At 43.3% G+C, this 17,022-nt stretch overlaps 1 protein-coding gene across 3 annotated transcripts in view; it reads left to right on the top strand.

The window, feature by feature from the left end:
* Positions 1–16,699, top strand: part of GPR107 (G protein-coupled receptor 107) — a 38,182-nt gene extending 21,483 nt beyond the window's left edge. For all 3 annotated transcript variants that reach the window (XM_058423080.1, XM_040083069.1, XM_040083070.1), the window contains exons 15-18: positions 3,191–3,240; positions 3,957–4,040; positions 4,832–4,956; positions 11,112–16,699. In XM_058423080.1, coding sequence (XP_058279063.1) covers positions 3,191–3,240; positions 3,957–4,040; positions 4,832–4,956; positions 11,112–11,208 — 356 coding nt within the window. In that variant the 3' untranslated portion in view covers positions 11,209–16,699. The remainder of the gene's footprint in view (positions 1–3,190; positions 3,241–3,956; positions 4,041–4,831; positions 4,957–11,111) is intronic.
* Positions 16,700–17,022: the final 323 nt, after the last annotated feature.

The following is a 17,022-nucleotide window of genomic DNA, read 5'->3' as shown; positions in this document are numbered from 1 at the left end:
TGGGTGATGTGGTTCAGGACAGTCAAAACTGAGGAGTCTGTGCCACCTTCTCCTGTGTGACACTGAGCCTTGCTGTGTCTGTCTGACCTCTTCTTTCTAGTGCAGGAATGCTTTTAAGCAGAGAGTTCAGACTGTAGAGCCACGCTTGTCAGAGCTGCTTTTTTGAGGGTTAGATCTACGTGTGCTGCATCATTGGGGAGAGCAGAAAGCTTCTATTTATGGTTTGATAATGGCACAGATCACATCTCCAATGCACCAGCGTGAGCAGGACAAGCAAAGCATTGCAGAAATACTCTCAGCTCTACCTTGAACACGTTCAGTGGCTGCATTATGGTTTTTCTTTATGGATTTTATTGTCTGGGCTTCAGCTCCCTGCAGCCTCAGCTGCAATCCTGTGATTGTTATTACATACGTATACTGAAAAGGTCGGATTTATTCATCAGAAGGCTACTGTGTGGTGTGCAAATGGATGGTCTAGCTTCTTCCATCTTATAGACAGCCTCAACATTGGAAATTAGCATGGGGACCATCTCAAAAAGAGAGTGCTTATCAAAATACTGGGATGTGCTCTGTTTTGATCGATGCAGATCAGGCTATTGCAGGCACAAGCTGTTAAAGTAAATGGTGCTAGAGAGGGAAAACTGAGGGAAGCAAGGTATGGATGTTATAAATCTTCCTTGGAGGATGGCTTTTATCTTTTTAATTACTATCTAAGCATGAATTAATTTCTAAAACCTTTGGTGGAAGGTCTCATTTTTTTTTTTTCCTTCTCTGCAGTTAAGTACTGTCCTTTGCAGAATGGTTATCATACTCGAAACATAAATTTACCCAGCCTTTACTGCGTGCTGTGGTTGCTGCTGTGTTATCACAGCCTTACAGGTTCAGGTTGCAAGTGATTCAAGTTGTAAGTGACAGCTGCTGGTTGAGCCTCGCTCCTTGTAAATGCTGCTGTCGCTGTCTGGGCTGCCAGGCTGAGGTGAACAGAAATCTTTTGAATGTCCACGATAGCAGGACTCAAATAAAAAGTGCTTGGAGCACATTCAGCCGGTGAAGAAGCAATTCACAAGCTGCTGATGCCAAGCAATGATGATTTTTAGATTCTTCTCCAGAACAGTGTGTCCTGTAACTTTGAGTTGTTCAGAAAAAACTGGCAGAATTTTGTAGACATGCATTAATGCTGACTTGTGTATCTGATAGTGGAGAGAAATATTGCTGCAGTTGAGGAGAGCAAGTTGGCTTCCACAGGTGACTCCTTAGCCTTTCTCCTTGGCGGTGGTTCTCTTTTTTCCTCTCCTTGCCCTTCTTTCCCATGCTCAGACACTCTGGATATGTGAATGTACCAATTTATGACTCTTTGCTATTGGTTATCATGGTGAACAGCTGAGATGTTGAGCTGTGCTCCATCAGCTGGGAGAGGTGGAATTCTGACACTTCATTTGGCAGTCAGATCTTTGGCTTTGCTGACCTTTCATCCTATGCAGTGCATGAATCCACCAGAAATTATTTCCCAGCTCACTGGTGTTGACTGTAAAGCACTGATAGACTGGCAGTTTGAATCACAGCTGTTGAGTTGGTGTTCCTTCAGCTACAAATTCTGCTAATTCTCCTGGCCTGTCAGTGCACCAGCTGGTGGCAGTTCTTGAAGTTGGACGTGTTGAGTTCAAAATAGATCCTTCTGTGTGCAAACCGGTGTGTGGGAAATCACAAGATCTTCATGGTCACACTTAGTGCAGCTCTTCTTTAAATAGGACAATATTGCTTCCCTGTTCCACAATTCATATTTACATGCTTCAATCTTCCACCAAATCTATTAGGAAAAGCTGCTAACTGTAGATCATCAGTCAGTTCATGCCTTGTGTTGGTCAGGTTGCTGCTCTTAGAGTGTGAGTGCTGAAGGAGGGTATGCATCTGGCTTGAGGTGTCTGTAGCTTTCAGTAGTACCCCGGGAACACTAAAGCTAAACTAGAAAGGGACTCTTGATCTCTAGATTATAAAAGTAGTTTTATAACAGAATGCTGTCTGTCTTCACTGCAGTTTCTGTAGTGAGAACCTACAGGAATTTATTTGCACTGGTGCATTTGACATTTCCTTTGCCATAAGAAAAACTGCTTTGTTTTTGTCAGAGGAGGTGAAGCATTTCTTTGGGAGCTGTTAGTTCTCTTCTCCCTCATCTGAAATAACTGTATTTTGCTGTCTTGTGGACCTGGAAGACCTTACATGCAAATATATGCAGCCTTTTATAAATCATTGCAGTGGGTGAATACTGTGAGGGGGTGCAGGTGAACTTCAGCTTGATGTATTGCACTTGCACATCTGATAAACACATTATGAGGACTTGGAGGGAACGCCAGTAAATATGGCAGTATTTTTTAAACTGGCAGCTCATGTTCATTGGCTCTGAACTGCATCTCTGTATGCTGTCAACATATCTTGAACTCTTTGCCTCTCATGTTGTCACAAAAGCATCAGTGGCCTGTGTTTGTAATCCTGCTGCGCATCTTGGGGCTGACTCTCAGAGCAGAGCTGACAGCTGCTCCGTGTGTTGTTGACCTCAGCTGGTTCAGATGAATGTTCTGTGCTGCTCCAGCTGATGTGATCTGTGCAATACACTCAGGTTCGCCCGGGGCCTTGGCTCACACACTCACGACTCACACACGTGTGGGGAAGATTTCCTGACGCACTTGTGAGTTGTGGCTGAGCCACGGATGATGGAGGACCTTGCTTAGGTGTTAGAGTGCTTGTGCTGCTGTTCAGCAAGGTGCAGTGGTTGCCAGAGCTGTGATTACCTGCAAGTTGCTCAGCTCAGCTGAAGGCATGGAGCGGGTCAGGGAGGGCCCTGGAAAGGACAGGAATTTTCTAGGAGGCAGCATCAGGTGGTGTGGCCCTTTTGGCTGGAGAGAAGTGACACTGTGTAGTTGTGTACAGCTAGAGGGAGGCTCTGCAATGCAGAGTGTGCATATAAAATTTAGTGCAAAAGCAATCTCAGTTCCCTTTTTAAGAGTGAATTCACCCCAGCCTGGGAGTTATCCTGTGTGTGGACATGCCAGGCTGGCACTTCTCAGAACAAATCCTTCTAGCCTGGTATTACCTGAGTCTTGGTTTTGACCATTTGCCTGCCTTGCAGAAGGGCATCAAAAGAAATTGTCTCATATCAACAATTTTCTGATGGACTTTTGTGTTCTCTTGATAGCTGCCATTAACCTAGCAAAGCTGAAGCTCTTCAGACATTACTATGTCATGGTAAGTAAAACACCTGCACACATGCGTGTGGAGAACTTGGAAGCTGTTCAAAGCTTTTGATGGAATACTTGGAAACTACTGCAATAGAGGCTCTTGGCACTGCTCTGCTTTGGCATCTTGGTCAACTGGCTTACAATCCTAAAAGCAACTTCCTTTTTTCTCCTAATGGTTATGTCCTTCTGTCTCTCTTTGAATTCCAGCTATTTGTAATGCTTCCTGATTTCCTCTGGAGACAGCTTGAGCTGCCAGTTGAATTGATGGGCTTGAATAACATACTGTAAACTTGCTAAAAATTAAACTTGGGACCAAATGGTGCCTGGAGATGCACGTGTGCAGTTCCTGATTAAGTCAGTGGGAGCCATGAGTACGTTTCCCAGGAGAACACAGGCTTCTTAATGATTTCCAATGGCCTCATTTCAGGCTCTTCTCAGTGGCAAGAGTAATAAATTACAATTGTGATTCTTGAGATTCCATGAAATCATAATGCTTAAAGTATTTCCTGCTGTAACTTGAGTATGTTACCAATAGCTTGAGTTATTGGATGTTCAACAAGCAGTAGAGCCCTCGGCCTGCATCTTCCATGTTTATTGAGGAGCATAATAAGGCTAGTCTGCCATAATGAGTTGTCTGGGAATTGCTTGAGCCATTTCTCTGGGGTAAGAAGGTTCTGTAAGGACGGTGCTATTGTTCTCATGCTTTCTCCTTTTCCTTCCCAGATTGTGTGTTACATTTACTTCACACGGATCATTGCAATTCTCATAAAGATTGCTGTTCCATTCCAGTGGAAATGGCTGTACCAGGTATTTGCCAGCAAAGGAAAATCCATTCCTTGATGTTTTTTTCTCTATTATTCTTTAAGTATAACTGCACAACAAAATTCCATAAAATGTTCCTCATGTTTTACTATAACATCTCAAAGCACGGTGCTGCACCCTTCCTCTTGTTGATTTTATCACTCGTGTGCTTAAGGTCAAAGAATATATTCTTAGTTTTATGTTTGTCCAGCAAGACTGCTGGATTATACATGAGATGTCTGAAAGTAATTGCATTATTGATTTTCAGTCTTTCAATTTAAAAATGTCTGAAGGAAATTAATCAAGAACATACAAAGGAGAAAAAAAATTAGTTAGGTTTGCTCTATGTAATTGAAGCCTGAGGGAGCCAGGGAAATGGGCTTTTGCTCTTCCATCTACAGGCTTTTGCCTATGGACTTCTAAGTACTTGGTTTCTTAACATATAATCCAAGTAACTGTGCAGAGAGTCCTTGGAATACATTAACTATTGAAAATACCAAGCAGCATAGGGATGATTCCTCCCTCCCCCTATTTAAAAGCCAAGTCTTGCCATAGTTCTTTGAAAGCTCTGGAGAGATGGATAGAACTGTAACTGTATTTAAAGTGACAGGGAAAACTGAAAGAACAAAGGATTTGACAGCCTTTAGCCTGGGATTAATGACAGCCAGACAGGAATTATTTTATTTCTGCTGTGGCCCAGGCCCCTTGGCCATTAAACCTTGAACCTTATGAATGAGGAGCAATGTTTCATGACCACAGAGCATAGCAGAACTTCAATCTGGTGTTTTCCCCTGCAGCTGCTGGATGAAATGGCCACACTCGTGTTCTTTGTCCTTACTGGGTACAAGTTCCGTCCAGCATCAGACAACCCTTACCTACAGCTCTCTCAGGATGATGAGGATGACCTGGACATGGAAGCTGTGTAAGAACCCCTCTCCCTTTTTATTTACCTCTTCACTTGATTAGAGAAAAGTAGTGTTTAAAACCAGTTTAATGTCTCAAAATCCTTCTGTGACACAAAGATGAGGGTCTGCCCACGTTTAAAGGTGTCTGTTTTGGTGTGTGTGTGTAGAGATTTGTTGTGTGCATAGGAGCCTCTGACCTGGCTATTGCAGTAGTGTGGAAAAAGCTGGTAAAGCTTCTCATGGGGTAAAAAGATGCCCATGAAAACGTCAAGTAAGAGAGCTTCTAATTTTAATTTAGATCATGGTACGTGAATGAGTTTTACAGTTCACCATTAATGCTTCGTGTTTTAATAAAAAAAACCAAGTGAACAACAAAAATGACCCACCAATCTGTGGAACATCAGTAATAATAAATGTATAAAAATAATATAATAAATAAATTAACAGGGTGTAGAATCCCATCTGCCTTGGTGTTCAGCATATAGCTTTGCAAAATTTTATTTTAAGCCAAGGAGGTGGATTTTTATCAATACTCTTCCCTGGTTTATTCCCTGCTGTGAAACCACGAGGCATCACAAATGCTTCAGGACCTGAGATAGCCTGAGCCCTGCTATATAATTTTTCCAGGCTAAGTCCTTGTCATTTTCTTTGCAGTGGTTTTCTGAGGACTTAAAAAAATGAGTGGCATTTTTGAATGTGTAATTAAAAATGCCCTAAGAAATTTAGCCTGCCTGGAGTGTTGGATACAGCTTTAGGGGTCCCAGAGTCTGCTGCTTTAATAAGGAGCACAGCTAACCTAATCCTTTGGTAGTTACAGGTTTGATGCATAATTGCAATTCATGTACAGGCTCAGAAGCTTGTTCCTAAGAGTTTTTTCCAGTTTGGCAAATCTCCTTTACCTGGGTGAAATGAATCAACACTGTTTTTATTACAGAGGCAGAAAGAGTTCAAATGTGTTTGCTGTCACAGTTAGCTCAGAAAGAAATGAATCTTATTCAAAAACTGCTACAAGGGGGTTTGAATCATAGAATCCAGATTGAAATGTCATGTAAGGAGTTCAACTTCTCAGGAATATGGCTAGTAACAAAGATCTCTTTAAATGCATAGCTATTTTTGCTTTGGGTCTAGAAAATCTGTCATTTTTGCAAGTGGAATCCAACTAGTGGGTAGTGACCTTAAAATCACTATCACTTACATGTGTTTAAATGGTTTATGTAAGAAACTGGTCTCGGTTTGGAAACTGTTTGGTAAAAAAGCATTCACATCAGGAAGTCACTGTCTGAACTGGCAGGATTTGTGATTGTACCAAAACAAGCTCTTTTTTTCATTTTGCCTGTTAGAGCGCATTTCAATTCTGCGTTACGTGCTTAATTATTTTTTTTTTGCTTGTGGGGGTTTTGCTAGGACTAATAATAGGACACCTTTCAAATACAGTGATCTGAGTCAATTGAGAAGTTGCTAAATTTAGGAGAATCTGCCAGAAATGATCTGGAGAAAGTTTAATGAAGTAATTCAGGGATTTACATCTCATCATGAGATAGACGTTGCTAAAAACTCAAGCGTTAGAATTCCTTGTGAGCTTTTTCCTAGTAAGGCATTTTGCTCTGGGAGTTTCCATTGTTGTGCCTTATGGGTTGTTCCCCTTAGCCTTACTTGAATTTTTCTGATCTGATTCACCAAAAGTTTTATTCCATTTGGGCACTTGGCAGGGTATAATCTGTGTCGTCTTGTCCCAGGAAGGTTGTGTTTTGTAGATATTTGAAAAACAGAGTTTATACACATTCTGAGACAGGTGAAGCACTGCAATGGAAGTGTGTTAAATCTCCCATTGATTTAGTCTTGCTGGTCCTATTTTTGTCTTCATAAATATTAAATGTTGTTTCTGTGGGGGGAAAAATATCTGGGTTTATTTGAGCAGGTGACTAAGTGTCTGACAGTGTCCTGACTAACCACTGCATGAGTGTTTTGTCTTTCATGTGATAAATACCCACTTGTCTTCACAGGCTATGGCAGAAACTAAAAACCTGCAAGCTTCATGGTGTTTTGCTATGTCAGTTTTATTGTTATTTTCCTCTCTCAGAGGGGTTTTGTTTAAAATCGGGTTCTCTAAAACAGAAACCTTCAGTTCCTTTAGACTCAACATTTTTATGAGCCAACGGAGAGGAAAGCTGTGAGGTTATCAAACCTTTTTTCCAAGCTTGCTTGTCTGCCATGAAAAAGAATAGGACATTTTAAGTGCAGCTCTCTAGTTTGGGTCTGTTTTCATTCATTGCAAATGATACAAATCTCGGTCTGGCAGTAAATGCAAATATTGCTAAGGACACTGGAAATCTGGGAAGTTTCAAGAAAAATCTTCAAATTAGGTGTCTGTACAGAAGCAACACAAGGCACAAATCCTCTCTTTGTAAGTCCTTGTAACTCTCAGGAATAAAATACAAATCAAAAATAGTAAAGGTAACTCTGGCTTGGGGAAAGGACCCACAGACTTTACAGGAATCTCTTCAGTTATTCCAAGTTCCACAGAAGTTGTCCTGGCAGGGAGGAGAGTGTGACTAAAGCTGAGCTAAGGACCTGTCCTTTTTTAAGCAGGTTCAATAGCCATTCATCATCAGCAAAGTGGTTTTCTGTGTATTCTGTGCTGGGCAGCCTCTTGAGTTCTGTCAGTACGTGGGCTCGTCGCTGACAGTTTGTTAGATTAAAGTTCCCTGCTTGAAGAGGTGCAGCCACACTTGGCAGAAAGAGCTGTCAGGCTTCCAGTCCTAATGCCATTTCTGGGGCATGAACACAAAAATCTGAGCAGTACAGTAGATGAGGTGGGGGTGAGGATGGGGAAAGGAAGAATTTTTAGTGATTTTTTTTTTTTTTTTTAATTTCATTAACTTGATAAGCTGGCTTTAGATGCTGGATATCAAAGTGCTCTTCAACAGGTTTTGGTTGAGAGTGATGTTCATGCATGCATGGGAGGTTAAGGTATTTCCACTGGGGAAGGAATTGCAGGAGAAGAAACCATTAATGGTTTTGTTCTCAAGTTGGTAAATCCATCTTACTCAATGTGTGGAGACTTTGCTTCTCCTTAACGCCCGAAACAGCCTCAACACAGGGAACTGTTGTGGTAACACTGATCTTTGCTTATGCCTTGGGATCTGGAGAGTCTCTCTGTGTCATGAGGCAGCTTATTCCGTGCTGAGATTTGACGTCCTGCTTGGTTGTTTTTCTCTGCTTTCTCTCTCAGGCTGTGCTTCATGGCAGACTGATTCATGGTGCTCTCTGTTAGCACTGATTTTCTTCACCTAACACATCTTTTGCTCACAGAGATCAGCTTTTTTGCTCTATGGCTGATCAGTTTTCACTCCAGTTTGCAATAGCTTGTAAGGGCTGGCTGCTGCCAGTATTGCAGTGTTTCTTGTTGGCCTATAAAACAAATAAGCAGGAAAAAAGACAGCTGAGATCCACCACTGTGGAGAGCTGGAGATACTTCTGAATGTTTAGCCATTCCTTGATACCTTGGATACAATGCAGGAGAAAAATAAACCCCATGAAATGTCTGCAGCACATAGCACTGTGTGATGGAGTGCTTGGGGAACTCCCTCTCTGCCTCATTTGTGATGGATATCCCTCTGGCAGGCACAGAAACGCTCTCTGGAGAGGGATGGTTTAGTGAGAAGGATTTGTTGCATTTTAACTGCTGCTGATTTGTGGGCTGGAAATGCAGCTCAGCAGACTGCAGGTGAGGAACATTTCCCTGCTGTATGGCAGGTCAGAGCTGAAGTGCTGAGGCTGTTCCGAGACCTATGAAGATTTCGGTGTGCTTGCTGTTAGTGCTGCTACCCTTGTTTTATTGGCACTAAAATGTGATGACTGGACTGATTCTGAGAGCGGGAGGAATTGCTTGTTCTACCTGAACAATCTGAGAAAAGGAGAGACTTGAGAGCTACTTCGTGCACTTGTCATGAGACAAGAACAGTCTCTTCAACTCTTCATGTGGGCTTTAACCTTCACTGTTGGAGAACCCACACACAAATATCTCCCAGTTATTTGCTGTTACTGAGGGGGGACACAGTAAATGGCTTCTCTGGTAACAAAGGACATGACTTGATCTGCCTGCTCTTCCAGTGTGTAACTGTCCCATAAACATGGGAGGTGGATCATTCCCTCCTAGCTGTAACCTCTCAGTGCTTCTGTCACCACCTTGGGGTGCAGTGGCTCTCTAATGGCATGAGAGTGCAGTGCTGGATCCAGGCTGTATGCCAGGTGGGATCTTCCCAGCTGTGAGTCAAGTGTTGGGCACTGCTTTGGTGTCATGCTTGTGTGAAACACCCCTTTGTATATCCCAGTGTATCTGCTGCTGCATTGCTGTGTGAGATGCTCATTTCTGCTTTGTAGTTCATGGCAATCTTCAGCCCCTCCCTGAGGAATGGATACGTAGCTCCTCATTCTGTAATTATGAAGTTATTTCTGAAGAGTAAACTTGCTAGCTGTCTTGCTGCATCCTCCTGTACTCTTCAGACTATTGCTTCGATTTGCCACAATCTTTCTGCATTCTAGTCTTGCTCTCCAGTACGTAGCTCTTAGTGTCTTGTGCAGATTTAATAAGCAAGTTCTCTATTCCATTACCCAGGCAATTACTGAAAATACTGAGTAGAAGTGAACCCAGGACAGGCCTCTCTGGAACCACACTCAATGTTCTTACATTTTTGACAGGAAACCATTAAGTACATTTCAATGCATACTCTTCCAATTAGTTATCCATCTACTTTGATTTTTGTCTAGCTTATGTTTCCCCAGATTTTTTTTGTATCTGAGTGTGGGTAACCTTTGTCAACAGGGAGAACTTAAAAGATCTGCATTTCTCTACTGATTAGTTTGATCACTTCTAGGAAATACTTGTTTACTCATTCCATCTTTCTTCTTTAAGCAACCTGCTTACTTTTCTCTGTACTTTTCTTTTTTTTTTTTTTTTTAATTTTATTTGATCTGTACTCTTGTGGTCCTTTTCTATTAAGCTCAAGCTCATCTAGGCCCACTCTGAAGTGAGAACCAGTGATGATCCCAGTATAGCCACTGCTGGAACGTCACTGAACACAGCAGGCTGAGTAAATTATTTTTACAGTACATGAACAGAAGCTGGGATCTAACGAGGAACTAAGGGAAGAAGAGTGTTATCTGAAGATGACTTCTCCTCTTGGGGTGATGCTGTGGACATGTTGTTGGCTGCTCTGATCAAGTAAAGCACTCTGACATGGCAAACAGCGTGTGAAAGCACTCACAGACCAACAGGGGCACCTTTGAACAGGACAGGTCTGCGTGTGCTTCCAGGCATCCCTTGGGAATGCACTGAGCTATTGCCACTCTTACCTTCAGCATCCAAAATAACCTTTGTAGCATGTTTGTGGGGGAAAAAAATATACCTGTATGGAATGAGAATAACACTGTGCAAAAGAATAAAGGAAATGTGTTGTGCATCCAAATTGCCTGTTTGGTGTAGCAGCAGAGAAAAACTGCTGAGTTGGAGAGCCAAGGCAGTTCCAAGAGGAATGGTGCTGTTCTGCCTGGATATGGATAAACACTTCAGTCTACCTAATACTGAATGGTATTGTAAAGCTCTGTGGTTCCGTGGTCAGATTGTCATGTCACATCCTGCCTTGGGTGGTATAAAAAGGAAAACTTCTCGCTTCTGTCTTGTTGCTGCTCATTTTGCTATTAAGAGGAGCTGGTGTGCATTAAGCTAATAAGGTTCATCTGAGGCACTGTCCACTGTGTGTGTGTATTTGTGTAATGTGTTGTATCCATTAAAATGCAGAAGAAAGTCACAGAAATAAGATTGGTCAGCTGCGTAGCAAAAAGGGGTTTTAAGTGAACTGCTCAAATTTAGCATACAAACACCTGGTTTAACTGTTTTATCACCCCTGTTATCTTTTTTGAAGTATGAGCCAATATTACTTGCTGATTTAGTTTAATGATAGATGGGAAGGGCCTTGAGGTGCTCAAGGACAGTGTCTGTGCTTCCAACACCCATCTGTGCTGTGTCAGGGTGGTACAAGAGATCAAACATGGGAACTGCTCAGTGTGGGTAAAGAGATGTGAGAAGTGTTGTTTGATGGATGCGAGCTGTTGCTGAAATGGATTTTACAGTTCAAGGTCTGCTGTCTAATGCTTCTCCCTTCTCTTCTAGGGTGACGACTTCGGGAGTAATGGAGGGCATGAAGAAAGTCAAGAAAGTGGTGAATGGTTCAGCAGAGCCTCAGGGCGAATGGGAAAGCACGGCATGATGGACTGGACTAAGGCAGCACTTTCAGAGAAACTTTTTTTAATTTATTAATATTACTCTCAGTGGAAAGGGAGCAACTTGCACCTCCCCACCACTGAAACTGCAGAGTGGGGTGTGTCTAGGGAGAGCAAAGCAGTGCAGAAATATAACTATTCCTTTGATCATAAGAAAATGGGATCTCCTGGTACCTGCAAGGAGCGTGAAGCTTTCCTAGGGATTTTGGGTAGCTTTTTTTCCTCCCCCCTTTTCTGGATCGGTTCTTTATTCTGAATTGTTGCGTTCCTCAGAATGTGTAATACTGATGTGAAGAAGGATCTTCAGTGTGTATGTAAAGAATATATTTTATATAATGCTCATATACACACACACACACTTGCTATGGGACTTGAAAAGCCTGTCAGAAGGTGGGAAAAGAAGATAAAGACATGTAAGTTTTTTTTTTCCTTTTTATAAACACTCCTTTTGACTTGGACGAAACATTGCAAAGCAAATGGATAGGAGCGATTGCAGTTATTTGAGAGACTGAGCAGGTATTGGATCAGATGACTTCTGCCACTGCTCATGCAGGTGTGAAAGGTGATAAGTATCTTCTTGTCTTATCCCTGCAGGTGTGCACTCGAGTGTGTCAGGTTTTCAGATGTGTTGCTATACGGGAAATGAGCGACTGTTCTCCATTAAAGCACTAAGCCCATAGTGCAATAAGCATTTATGTACATTCTCTGCTGTCCATGGAGTTGCTCTTGACTCGCCCCCACCTGACAAGAAGCACACAAAAGGTGTAAGACTGATGCTTGCTTTTTAGGGGCCTGCCTAAATGTTTACTTTCCAGCTGTGACCCAGAGCACTTTGGTTTGCTTCATAAAATATTTTCAAGGCGTTTCAAAAATCACTCCTTTCTGGCACAGTATAAACAGTACCAAACTCTGCAGTGGAAATCTGTCTAGCCATTTTACTGCAGCATAAATCTCTGGTTCACAGTTCTCCTGAGTTACTGGGCCTCTCTGGATGGCTACTTGTACCTCTGTGGCTGTGTAGGATTAATGACACTGCTGTTTGAGTTGAGCTGAACTGGTCAAAGTGGTATTGCCACCAAAAACAGGCAATTGTAACTCCTAGTCCTAAACGTTTGGGTGGGGGTTTTTGTGTTTGGTTTTTTGTTTTTTGTTTTTTTGTCAGGAGAGGAGAAGATTATGACCAGAACCTTGATGCAGGGGAATATGGAATCCTTGACTGTTAGCTGCAGACTAGCAGTGGAGTTTTTACAGACACATTCCAAAGTGCCACGTGTGTTTTCTCCGTAGTCCCTGGGGTTGTCAGTGGGCAGTTGGTGGCCAGAGCTGTAGCAGTGAAAATGGGTGTTTGTTTGGGGGAGGATGGAAGTCGCTCGCTGGTGGAATGAAGATTAGCTTTAACAAAAATAAATCAACTCTAAGTAACTGACCCACTGAAGCCTTAATATTCATGCAGAGTATTGACATGTGGTGCTGTGGAGCCAAGTGCTTCTGTCAGGGTGTCAGGGAGAGGCATCATCAGAGCTCTGGATGTGCCAGCATCGCTTACACACTCTTTCAGGAATTGGTTTTTTGAAGGGACTACATCTCTGGGGCACAGCTGATTAGAGGACCATTAGCCACTAGTTTAGTTTATTCTTCAAGCTGAGAAGGAGGATTTCCTCCAGAATCTTGAACTACTTCCTCACTCCTAAGCAGGGATTGTGGAGCTCTTGGTGAGTTGTCTATACCAAGGCTTGCTGTTTTAGGAGCAGCATCACTTTCCCTCATTGCCACTTCTTTTCCCAAGTGTTGGTTCGATGCTCCATGGAGATGGTGGAAACAAATCTACCTGCTTTGATACCTGGAACTGCTTTCACTTCAGATAAAGCACAAGAAGAAGAGCATTTGTCTCTGGCTGCAGAATCCTCTTCTGTTTTCCTCCTCAGCTGTGACTTCACAGTAATCCCAGCAGTGATAATTTGGCTTTGCTGTCATTGCCTTGCAGTGAGACAGTTTTAGTGCAAAGAGATATCCTGTACCATGGGAAAGGCTGTTTGGTGACCTACAGGGCCTTTTAGGCCTTCTGAATGAAGAAATCTGCGGATTTAGCTGAAGTGTGAGAAATTGGACCGTAAATAAACACAGGCAGTCCCAGCTCATCATACATTTAAATGCAATTACCTGAAACACTCCTCTTCCTCTGCAGTTACTGTGTCCCTGTGAAAGTGTCACTCCCCTGCATCCAAAGGGCTGCTCAAACAGGCTGTGAAGTTTGTCCAGGGAAACCCACTGAAGACTGGCAGTGTGTTGGCAGTGAGGTTTGTCAGGGATAAGGATGTGCTGTCAGGAACAAAGGGCATCTGGAGGATGTTGTTCTAAAGCCTGTTAATTCCTTTTGTGAATGAGATGCGAAATTGTCATGGGTGTGGCATTTCACCAGAACCGCGGGGGCTGTGCTGTGATCCCAGGGAGTGCTGAGCTGGTTCCAAACAGCTGCCTATTCCATACCTCAGCATCACTGGAACTGACAATTTGGCAAGTGCTGTTACCTTAGTCTCAAGTTTCTTTTTTTTTTTTACTATGCACTTTTGGATTTTTTGCTAAAGTTGCATATGGTGTAGGTTTATCTGCCAAGTCCCTGGCTCACCAGTCAAAGGCCAAAAAAATTTGGGTCATTTCTTTTTGTGTCGGCATGAAAAGCCACAGCTTTTCCAGTATTCTGGAAGTGATTTTTTTACAAGAGCTTCTTCCAAGTTCAGCCGTGAGCTCCAGCTTCACACAGGATGCCAAGCAGCAGGAAATGGTCAGACCTGAGCATTAAGAAGAAAAATCAATGTGATGGACAAGTCAAAAACTGAAAGATTCTTATTGCGGCCATTTCCAAAATGCATTTTCTCTGGTGCAGTTCCTTGGATCAGGACAAAAAGTCTTGTCTTGCTGGCTCTGATGGGTGGGATGGCAGCTGGCATGTTGGAGGGTGGAGGGGATGGCTGCAGTTGTGCTTCTCTCCAGCACATCGAAAGCGTCAAAGCCAGGACTGCTCCCTCCCCTCCTTCCCAGGCAAACGCACAGCTGCATGAGTGGCATTGCATGGCTCCGGGGCAGCTGCATGACTGGCATTGCATGACTCCAGGGCTAGTGGAGTGCAGCAGCTTGGAGCTTCCCAGGCAGGATAATCAGTGATTGCCTTTCACATGCTGATGGCTGCTTATCTGGTAGGAAGCTCTGCCTGTCACAGGGAGAGAAGTGAGAGGAGCTGTTGTGGATTACAGATCGTTTAGGGATATGCAGCTTTGCTTCCCTGTCGCTGCTTTTTCAGAAGTGAGGAGCTGAAGCAATCACCAACAGTACCCCGCAGCAGAGTGACAGGAGTCCTGGAACAGCAGGTCTGGTGCAATGGCAATAAATGGTTTGAATGCTTTCCCATATGCTGCTGCAGCGGAGCACTCAGTCCCCTCTGCAGACAAAAATGAGATTGGTTCAGTCTTCACTTGTAAGGCAGCTTGTGCCCCAGTAAATCCCCGTGGATGCTGACATGCACATGCCACTGCTGCACTCCTCCTTCCTGCCGGAGCTGCTCCGCAGGCTGTCTTCCAGAGGAAGCCTCCTTGCAGTGCAGCTGCCAGACTCTTGCATTCTTCGGGCTGGAAAATGTTTTCCTTGATGGTTCATCAAGGGACGTACTGAAAGAAAGCGAGACATAATGGGGTCATCTGAGCCGTGCTGCTGCCTGCTCGGAGTGGAGCAGTTTGAGCTGAAGAAGCCACATGCTGTCCTATTAAGATGCTCTTTCATGCTGTCGTCCAACTCAGCGTGTTGTGATGTGTGCAGTGCATTGTTCAGTGTTTCCCTCCAGCTGAGTGCCCTGCTCCTGCATCTCCACGCTGGCATACCCTGGGAGAGCATGTTGTAAAAATTTGCTGCATTGCAGCATTTTGTCTGGAGCTCGTAGTGTGGAAGACGTATTTTTTTTTTCCTGAGCTAAGTGGACTCTTTCTAGCATGAGTGTGCGTCCACCATGTATCCTTGAGCACTGTAACATTCCTTCTGGCCGTGGAAGGGCATGTCCTGATCACTCCAGTGTGCACATCTGGTGCAAGTCCTGTAGAAGACTTTTACTGTTAGGTCGTTTTTCCTTACTGTGTGTTCCTCTTAGAGAAAAGCAGTCGAGCCACTGACAATCAAATTGATGAGAAGGGAGGGGATTTTGTTGTATATTTGAAAACAGCCCAGTGTGAAGCTAATACTGGGTATTGTAGGCTCTGTTGAGCTCTGAGGACTGGAGTTCCCTAGCTATTAAGGAGAGGGAAGGAAATCCTTCTTCCTTTAGCCTGCTTGGTTTGTCTCCTTCAATTTGGCTTATCATGCTAGCTAACAGATTGCTGTCACTTTTAAGAGGATGTTTTATGGCTCCTGTGTTACGATCTCTACTTCACTCATAGAGCATATCCCCGTTTTTCGCCTGTGTACAAAGAGTGAGGATCTGTGGTCTGCAGGAGTGGGAGGTGCAGTGAGGTTTGAACATAGTGGGACTCACACTCAAACTCTGACCTTGTGTGTAGTGTCAGTAGCCTCAATGCTTCATGAAAGCTGAGGTGGTGCTGCCCAGAGACACTTGACCAACGTTTCTTTGTGTTCGCTGGGGTTGATTTGCTGTAAAATGTTGTTCTGAACTGAATTAATTTGGCTTATTTTTTTGTAGCTGCTGGATACAACGCTTATCACTTTTCCTGAGCAATATTGGGAAGCTGTGGGTTTTCCCTTTGTAGTGTCTTGCCTGGATGTAGCAACGATCCGGTGAGAGCTGCAAATGATCTGTACTCCTAAATGGCTGCAACAGAATGTAGGAAAATACGATACTCAGGTGTTGAGTGGGGTAGGAAGACAGTGGCTGAGAAAAGAATCATTCCTTATAGGCTGACTGGCTCAAGAACCCATTTATGTTTTGACTGCAGCAACCCTCTAGAAAGGACAATTCTTAATAAATATTTCCCTGTGGGATTTCACTCAGCGTTCTGCTCTCTGTGTACTAAAGTAGAGTCCGACCTCCACATCGTCAGATGCACTTCATCCTGTAGCCAGTGGAGCTGGTACCTGCTCTGTTAAAACAGAGTATGGGTCTAAATAGCTTCCCTTGCCCTTTAGGAACTATTAATAATTAATTCTAGATCCTCTTGTGTCATTAAACAGCTTTAGGGCACCTTGTACAATGTAGCTCTGAATTCATTTAGTAAATGACCTCCAGAAGAACTAAAAAATACTTTTCTGTGTACAGCAAGGTCCAGTTCCTGGGGTTTTGGTGACCTGTAAATATCCTATTCCTCAGTTCCTGTTCAGATGTAAAAATGGATTTTTTTTTCCAGTATTTTTTTTAAACTATTAAACGAACAGCAAACAGTATTCGAAGAGAAGCAAGGTAGAGACAAGTCAGGACAGTCTGTGTAACTTGGTTTCCCTGCTGTGATGCAAATGTGTAAAATAAAGATTGACCAGAAAGAAGTTTTTAATGCATCTCATTTTCTCCTGAACTGCCAGCGGCCAAGCTGACCCATTGATCCCAAAGTCTGCATTCCCCTCTGCTCAACTTCTCTTTCCAGCCATCAACATCTGCATCATGGATACAGGGCCAAATCACAAAACTTGTGTGGAAAACTTCTTCTGAAGAGAAAAGCTTTCCTGTCAGTGTCCCAGTGAGGTTCACTGAGGTGCCTTTTCTTGAGCTCTAGGAACTGGAGCTGTGCTTGTACGTGCCCAGCTGCTCTTTTAGGTTTGTAAGCTGAACTTAGGCAGTAGTTTGTGGGCTGAGTCTTGAACAAAAATGT

The sequence above is a fragment of the Hirundo rustica genome, chromosome 20 (assembly GCF_015227805.2).
Source record: "Hirundo rustica isolate bHirRus1 chromosome 20, bHirRus1.pri.v3, whole genome shotgun sequence".
NCBI classification, from domain to species: Eukaryota; Metazoa; Chordata; class Aves; order Passeriformes; family Hirundinidae; genus Hirundo; species Hirundo rustica.
Note: the sequence above shows the minus strand (reverse complement) of the source record. Positions and strands in the feature narration are given on the sequence as shown.